Source organism: Sclerotinia sclerotiorum, genomic scaffold, assembly GCF_000146945.2.
Source record: "Sclerotinia sclerotiorum 1980 UF-70 scaffold_10 genomic scaffold, whole genome shotgun sequence".
Classification (NCBI taxonomy): domain Eukaryota; kingdom Fungi; phylum Ascomycota; class Leotiomycetes; order Helotiales; family Sclerotiniaceae; genus Sclerotinia; species Sclerotinia sclerotiorum.
Window position 1 is genome coordinate 791,458 of NW_001820826.1, and position 8,686 is coordinate 800,143.

The window sequence follows — 8,686 nt, forward strand, 5'->3', positions numbered from 1 at the left end:
TTACTTTTTCATTATCAACGAGGTATGCTAGTATCATGGCCGTGACGTTAACAATGGCAGAGATTCTCACAACTATGGTGGGTGGCTACCCGGATGCCAAGCTCTCCTTTCTCCCATACCCGAACCATCCCACCATAATAATTATTTCTACATATCTCTCAACCAATTGCATCCTCTTTCCATACTTTATCTTTACAAAGGCTGGGATGCTCCCAAGCTATCATTCATTTATCCTCATTGAATGCAATATTTATTCTTACGGCTTTCATTCTTACTGCATTTCGGCGTTTATACTTCTCTCCGTTATCTCACATTCCTGGACCAAGACGATTTGCTCTTAGTAAACTCTTTATTGCCAATGAATATCGACTCGGTCGGACATTCCATACAGTTGAGGCCTTACACCGAAAATACAAAAGTGATGTTGTCAGAATAGGTCCTAACGATGTTTCTGTCGTCAATGTGGACGCGGTGGCCAAAATATTCGCTGGGAAATATCCACGGGGTACACTTTATGAAGTAGGAGCTATCAATGGAGAGCTGGCTCTGAACACCACCAGAGATTATGGAAAACACACTCCTGTAAGTGGTTTACATCAGTGTTGATATAAAATTTTACACGCGAATAAGGTCAACTCCATACTGACATACATTGACAGTGGAGAAGAATATGGTGAGATTTTTATATTATTAATGGTTTGGTTCTAACTTGGATAGGGAGAAAGCATTTGTGGGCAACGCTTGCAGGGAGTATAACACTAGGGTAGAAATCCATGTAGATAAATTGGTACAAATTTTGCTCAAAGAAGACGGAAAGGAAGTGGATATTTCAAACGCAGTGGACAATCTTAATTTTGACATGTATGTAAGCCCCTACCCCATTGTCGAAGACCACTTCGTGGAATCTAACTTATTCAAGCATGGCGGACTTGAGTTTTTCAAAACATGCTGGCCTACAAGATGGTACGGGGGACAACTCATACATGTCATATATCCACAAGTATATGTCATTCGCTGCTGTGCGTAGCTACTACCTGTGCCAACTATCTCTAACTATCATAGATGATCGGAGCTCTACGAAATATAGCCCAACTTCTTGCCTATATCCCTGAAACGTCCGAAATACGAAAATTCCGGGAGAAAGGCGAAGCAATGCTGAAAGAACGACAAGAACGCGGTTCAACTTATCGAGACGTCTTTTCCTATTTATTATCAGTAGATTCAAAAGGTGGCGAGAAGTTTACGCAAAAGGAGTTGAACTCTAATGCCAATTTAATCATTGTAGCTGGGACAGATACAACATCTTCCACGGTAGCACAAATGTTGAGGGCATTGGCCAAGGAACCACGGATCCTCTGTAAACTTCAAAGGGAAATCGATGAATTATGTATATCGATGGGCAAAGGCAGCGAAATAACTATAAATTCTATCCGAAACTTGGAATATTTGAATGCCGTCGTTAACGAAGGTTTACGATTGTATAACCCTGTACCATCTGGTGCACATGCGGCAACTTATCCACAAGGTGTTGAAGTGGGGGACATATACATTCCAGGGAATGTACAAGTAGAGATTACACAACTAGCACTCATGAAAGATGAGAGATACTTCGCGCAGGGTAAAGAATTTATTCCGGAACGTTGGACGTCTGAAAGACCAGAGCTGGTGAAAGATAGAAGGGCTTTTATACCTTTCGGCTATGGTGTTCATTCGGTGAGTAGCGATATTTGTTCTGCGGTCAACTTTTACTCTTAACTCCTTTCCTTTGATCCTGTATCACACATATTCATTTTACCTGAAACTTATACCAAACTTACAATCATAAAAGTGTGTAGGCAAAACTCTTGCGCTTCAGGAACTTCGTCTGATAGTTGCGCGTATATTTCGCACATTTGATATTCAATTTGGTCCCTCGTATGACGAGGCAGTATTTGAAAGCGAGTGGAGGGATTATCTGGCTGTTAAGCTTGGAAAGTTATGGCTAAAATTCCTGCCGCGAAAGCTTGACGATATTGCGATGTGAGATTTGATATTGGTTTTCGTTTGGCAGTTCTCTTTGATCGACAAATATCAGGTGGATACTCTTATAAATTATCTGTACGATTGATAGCTTTCATATATTTGACTCAATAGCTAGCTATATTACCTCAATCATTTCAAATCCTACGTGTCCACCAACCATGAGCGACTCCCCTCCAATTACCCCCAACACTATAACCTCAAAATAGCACCTGAAGAATATCCAATGAAGCAGACACCTCCGTGGTGCAATGAAAACAAACATTGCCACGACCAAGGATCCTTCCAAATAACCATCAAAATATTCTAAAAGGTATCGAGCAAGCTCGAGGGTACATAAAGTCCAGTCAAGCGAATCCTTAAAATGCTTGAATAGAAATTAATTGAGAGAACACATTAGTATCCAGTACCCGAAATCCATTTACCCTTGAGTATACGAATACCTCAATTACTAATAATAGCACCTACTTCCTGTGTATCTTTTGCGGCTAGTTAGTCGGCAAATTAGTAGACGATTTAAATTATTTATGGGGCGAAAAGGGGCTCGGATGAGCTGGAGAGAGATTGATGATTCTTGTACTCATATGTGTTGAGATTTCAGCTGATGATGTAATATTATCGTGGGTTGTTGTTTAGACTGTGTTGTGGAGTGATGATTTGTTAGTATTTTCTAGATATCTAATGAAAGAACTGGAAGTGAAAAATATGGCTATTCTACTAGGTAATTACGTATACAAAATCAAGCGAGTTTATTAATCCCCCTTCCTAATCCATCTATTCTAGAGTTCACAATGATATATTATATTATCGTCCCTTGGCTTCATTTACCTTCTACACAAAAAATATCCCCTTTATTCCCCACCATTATCACCAAAAAAAAAGTGTTTCCCATTGTGACGGAAATCCCTGCTTTCCTCCCACCTTTATTATTTAAGAAACCTCAGGTACATTAACCATGTCCACACATGATACGATTACTCGAGATTAGTATGCGATTTAGGTGACCTGAGGATCAGATCCGGACAAGTACTAGGTATCAATGGTTATCGGTAAAGTAAGATCATTGGAGGGATAAATATGACTTCTTTTTGCCTAGCCATTGCGGCTAGGCCATTCATTTGTGTATATATAGAGTAGCTATCTGTTACGACGGGCTACACAACTACCAAGACACGTGATCACAAATGATCAATAGTGATCATTAAGGATCACTAAGGATCACGGTATAGGTGATCACTGATGATCATTAAGGATCACTAAGGATCACGGTATAGGTGATCACTGGTGATCATTAAGGATCACTAAGGATCACGATATAGATGATCACTAATGATCATGAAGGATCACTAGTAATCATGGAAGCATGAAGGACTATATAATCAAGATGGATTTCCTTTGTATAGAGCTTCGTGCTCAAGATCAATCATTTAGTATATCCTACTATTAGTTACGAATTGCATTTCATTATTGTCATTACTTAAGTCCCTGCTTGATGCCTAGTTATAAACCACCTCGAGAGCCTAGAGCACTTCCACGTGATCTAGACGGCAAACCTCGTAACACTATCCCCATCTACAGGTGCTCTTCACCTGTAGATTCTAAGTTAAATACAATTGCTGGTCTATAAACACCCTTTTGGTCACACCCATTCTTATCTGAGAACCTTCCTAGCTATAGCGACCGATAAAAAAACAAAGGCCGGAATATAAAAGTATAATTATCAAAAAGAGCCAGAGGTATATTTTATACTTTTGAATTTATAATATTGAAATGATTTTATAAACGATTATTAATATAAATTTTGAAATAAATTAATTATATTTATTCAACAGAAAATATAAAAAAAAATTAAAAAAAATATTTATTAAGATTTATTTTTAAATTTTAATTATATAAATTAAAAAAATTGAGATAATTTAAAATTTTGAGTATTTTTATTAGTAAATTTTATAATTTTTATTCTGCTAATTTTGATTATATTAATTCACGATAATAGAAATTTAAACATTAATATAAAAATATAATTTTTATATATAAATTAAAAATTAGATATGTCACACTCAAGAATACTGGGTAAAGTATCTTGTATTAGAAAATACTAAGCTAAGGAGAAAAGAAGAAGGAAAACAAGAGTAGAGAGTTTTCCTATGATTAAATACAAACGGGGCATGCCACGTGACCCGGAGGTGTGAGGCGTCACAAGATATAAATATATAAAATTGTCTTTATTTTTTTTGGCTAGTGGTATAAATATGAAGCAAGAAAGATTGAGGGTGGAGAGAATCGAGTTGAGATGAGATTAATATCTAGAAATGAGTCCCCAGGTCGACTGAGCTGAGCTGATGGATATGATTTTGAACTTTAGAAGAATTGGGAAAATAAAGATGAATATCTAAGGTTACTATAGATAAAGAATTCGTCTTAGAAAAACCACCTACCAAGTGCAATTTTCAAATTTTTCAATCAAATCCATAAACATTACATCACAGATATCAAACATCAAACACAAAAAATCCACTCAAACTCAAAAAGAAAATATTGGTATGGTATAAACTCTCTATTTCATCATTCATCGTCCTGTCACTGTTGGATAATGAATCTCTAGTGAAACCGGCCACAAATAAATCTCCCCCCACCTCCCACATCATCATCACATCCCCATCAGCAGATCCTAACCAACTCCCTCGTTGCCCCTCACGTTTGAACAACACCCCTCGCTCAGACAACCGACTCCTATTCATACAATATCATACCCCAAAGACACCAAACGCCACAGTTTCCATGTGTATGCCCTTTTCCCAAACAACCATCCATGCTCATCAATATCAATAACAAGACGGATAATAATACAATAACCCATCCCCTCACGATATAAAAAAAATTCGTAAAAAAAAATTCGCATCAAAGCAGCGTTCATCCGTAGAAATCTCGCACATCAAACAGACGACTCATATCCCAAGATCTCTTCCCATTCCTTCTCTTCCATTAAATTCCATCCCCATCAATCCTATCTCGAACCAGCAGGAGAAGCACTATCCGTCGAGCTCTCATGACCACTTCTCAACGTAGCATGAGCATTCGTACCATCAGCGTTGGCGCTCTCTACGCGCAGATCGATCGGCTGCTTCCATTTGTTTGCGTGTGTGTTCGTGCATTAATTTGGCGTAGGTGAAGAGGGAGTCTATGTCTTGGGTTTCGTGGGATGAGAGACTGGGGGATGGATAGGAGACTGTTGTGGTGGACATTTTGATGTGGTGGTGAAGTTGAGGAGGTTGTTTTGAAAGGTTGAGGCGGTTTAAGATGGAGAGTTGTTTGAAAAGTATTTGTGTGTTTGAATGTAGGGTTGGCTTTTTATTGAATGTTTGTTTGGATTGGTGGATTGTTCCTTTTATGTAGATGTGTGAAGCTGATGAATTGAATGTTGATTGATTGATTGATTGAATGTATGTATGAAATAAGGAAAAGGAAATATCATAAAGACTTTCTTGGGAAATATATAAGATTCCGACATCTCTATATTAGCTTATTGATACACATTTTACTCCGTATGCACCTAGTAAACAGTTAGACCCTGAAAAACAGGAGAACGACACTAACAAAACACTAACAAAACACTAACAAGCAGCTAGCAGAATTAGTGTGAAAATGTTTTGGTGACGATGAAAAGATCCTTGACTGCTAAACACATCACACATGCTTATCATCCAATATTATCATCGTATTCCCTTGAGATCCGGGTCATAGCTCTCCAAGATCAAAAGTTAAAAGTGGTCGAGGGATGAAAGAGGAAAGACCCTGCAGATCATGACATGCACGTTGATGCAAGCAGCGTCATGCGTAGTCGGGAAGCGTTGGCCACTTTCTAGCCTATGAGATTATTGAAACAAATGTAGAAGAGTACGCAATTGTACTTGGGGAAGCTAGTGTAATGTATCTAGGGACTTTGATTGACTAAGGTTTGGATTAGATTACTCGTGTAGCATGGATGGATGGATGGTGTAGTAAGTTGTATGGTGTAGTGGAAGTATGGATGTACTATGTTGTATGGATATAGTAAAGATGTAGTATCGTCGTATGTATGTAGTACAAACCAAACAGAGAATTCTAAGCGGAGTCGCCTATCGCGGGTAGATTGTATGTACAGAGTAAGGTTACTCTGTATGTACCATGTAGTATGTATGTACATCATGTCAAACACACCTCGCACCTTCACCGAGTTCCCGTCACATGTACCCAAATAAAGTTTCCAAAAATTTAATTTCTCATCTCACCATCTCCAAAATCCCATTTTTGAAAAGTCCACATCCATGTTTCCGATATTTTACAATATCGAAATTTAGGTGGCACAGGCAGTCAGTCAGTCAATCAGCTTAGTGAAAACTTTAAACAATTCTCCCGTGAAAACAAGCAATCTTTCAAAAATTCAACACGGACAATTCAAATGTTGCGACCGAAACAAACATCCATCAGTCAATCAATCATCAATCAATCAATCAATCCACAGATCACCAATGCTTAAAGGAAAACCTCGGTATCCTGGTGTACGGAGTAGAGATCATCCAAATCATCATCTTACCCCAGACTTGTGAGATGATGATCAGAGATGTCATAGTGCAAATCTTTACCATGTTTCAGTAACCTTACTCGATTCATTCCAATATAAGCAAAGAGCTAGACCACCCAATATGTAAGAGTCGAGATGCATCTTTCCATGCACACGCAAATCCCAAATTTAATAGATGGTTTCATGGTTTCATGGTCAGACCAATATCATCATATTCATAATATCATGTTCATCATGTCCAGGCACATTTCGCAAAGCACTAGAATGATACCGGACCGGGAATGAAATCATATTTTCGGATCAATTGTTCATCACATCCATCATATCTCGTTAAATCAACCAAACAAATTTCTTGTAATGGCTGGGAAAATACGTCGTGCCAAGGAGGAGTCCTGCTGATGTCATCATGTTCCATCCTATGCAAGTTGCTTGTTGGTTGGTGCGGCCGCGCCCGATGATCATCACTTCTTCGTCATAAACATCATTTTTTCAATCTCAAGTCTCGACATTTCAATGCTTACCTATGTACTTGTTTTACCGTTATTTTCATTGCTTTTACCAAGATTTATGCTCGATTTACTAAATTTATATGGATATCTTACATCTATCTACATGGTGAGAGAGGTGCAACACAGAGATACAGTAACAAATGAATGGCAAATCGGATCAAGGCGGGAAATATACTACTATCTACTCGTGTCCGTACAACTTTACTCATTTCGAACGGTTATTGTCCGAATCTTGGTACGACCATACATAAGCTTTTGGATCAGAGTTAAGAGGATATCAGACTCAAAATCATGAGCATACAATTGAACAATTGAAGAGGCAAAAGACTCGGCTCGAAATGCAATATAGAAAATTCCTTAAATGGCCACCAGCAAATCGACCTCAACAGGCTCAACATGACTACAAACCTTCTTAATCGTTTCCTATTAGGGAAATAGTTCACATGGTTCATCATCCTCCCGGTAAATGATTCTGCAAAAATCGTTTTTTGGGTTTCATTTCCCCACGTTTCCTCATATAGTATTACCTTGGTTGATCTAACTACTGCAAAGAAATCCTTTGGGATGAAATTTCTTTCAGGCCCAGATAGTCATCATTTTACTACTATACACTATCTCTCCAGGTAGTCATCATTTCACTACTGTACTCCTTCTCTCGCTTGTGGGAATTGTTCCCGAATACTCTGTATGTCTTCTTAATTGCTTATTGTTGCTCATTCAATATTTTTCTCCACTATTATATTCTCAAGGCTTTTTTGATGGCATCACTTTTACGCTTTTTCATTCTTCAATATCTTTTGTACTAGTGCGTCATTTCGTCATAGCATGAACCTCCGTTCTTCTACAAGGCTGCATATGTCTTATGTGTCCCAGTCATGGTTTTGATCTGCATTTTTGTGGTCTGCTTGTGTTTTACCAATGGTTTTCTCATCCACTATCATCATTAATTTCAAATTTACCCCGAGACCACTCATTCATTTATTCATTCATTCGGTTTGAAAGATCTACCAGTGATAATAACACTTCGGCATTTCCCTTTCACATATGATGGGATAAAGGGGGTGACGGGACATGTTCCCCTGTTGGATAATTGCTAAAATGCGGGTGGCGAACTATGTCATCGAGACCTAATTTTAAGTCAAGCTTGCATCCGCGAACTACATCCGCGAATTAGTTACTACATGAAGCTCAAAGTTTATTGAAGAATAGTTATCTACATGTGAACACATATTAGTTCACATGCACATACACATTAACATTTAACAATATCCGATTAAAATAATCATCCGATTTAGTTTACTTGCCCGAATCAACCTGCAGAATGCAATTCGTATCGAAATTTTCCATTTTTCTATTTTTCCATTTTCTATTTAACCTTGCAAAACTGGTATTATTACCAATAAATGCATTGAATGCATCTTGTCAACATCATCATAGCATCATCATCATCATAGCATCACCATCATCAATGAACCACCAGCAAGGTCCAAGCTACCTTGAAGAATCTGCGAGCTGATGACATACTGACAATGTCAGTATGTCATACATAGATAGGGACTCGAGAGTCAGGACTCAATCCGAGTCACTACATGTT

The 8,686-nt window shown here is 38.1% G+C and overlaps 3 protein-coding genes across 3 annotated transcripts; 2 read left to right on the forward strand and 1 right to left on the reverse strand.

Moving 5' to 3' along the window:
* Positions 1-565: 565 nt before the first annotated feature.
* On the forward strand, positions 566-2,023 carry SS1G_07815 (hypothetical protein; the record flags this gene model as incomplete). Its single annotated transcript, XM_001591140.1, has 5 exons — positions 566-582; positions 718-861; positions 920-1,019; positions 1,063-1,713; positions 1,829-2,023. The coding sequence occupies 5 exons, from the start codon at positions 566-568 to the stop codon at positions 2,021-2,023; spliced, it is 1,107 nt and encodes a 368-aa protein (XP_001591190.1).
* Positions 2,024-5,105: 3,082 nt separating this feature from the next.
* Positions 5,106-5,264, reverse strand: SS1G_07816 (predicted protein; the record flags this gene model as incomplete). Its single annotated transcript, XM_001591141.1, has 1 exon — positions 5,106-5,264. One exon carries the CDS (start codon positions 5,262-5,264, stop codon positions 5,106-5,108), a length of 159 nt encoding a protein of 52 aa, XP_001591191.1.
* A 2,224-nt stretch (positions 5,265-7,488) lies between these two features.
* On the forward strand, positions 7,489-8,039 carry SS1G_07817 (predicted protein; the record flags this gene model as incomplete). The annotated part of the gene is made up of 3 exons (XM_001591142.1): positions 7,489-7,510; positions 7,716-7,777; positions 7,917-8,039. The coding sequence occupies 3 exons, from the start codon at positions 7,489-7,491 to the stop codon at positions 8,037-8,039; spliced, it is 207 nt and encodes a 68-aa protein (XP_001591192.1).
* Positions 8,040-8,686: the final 647 nt, after the last annotated feature.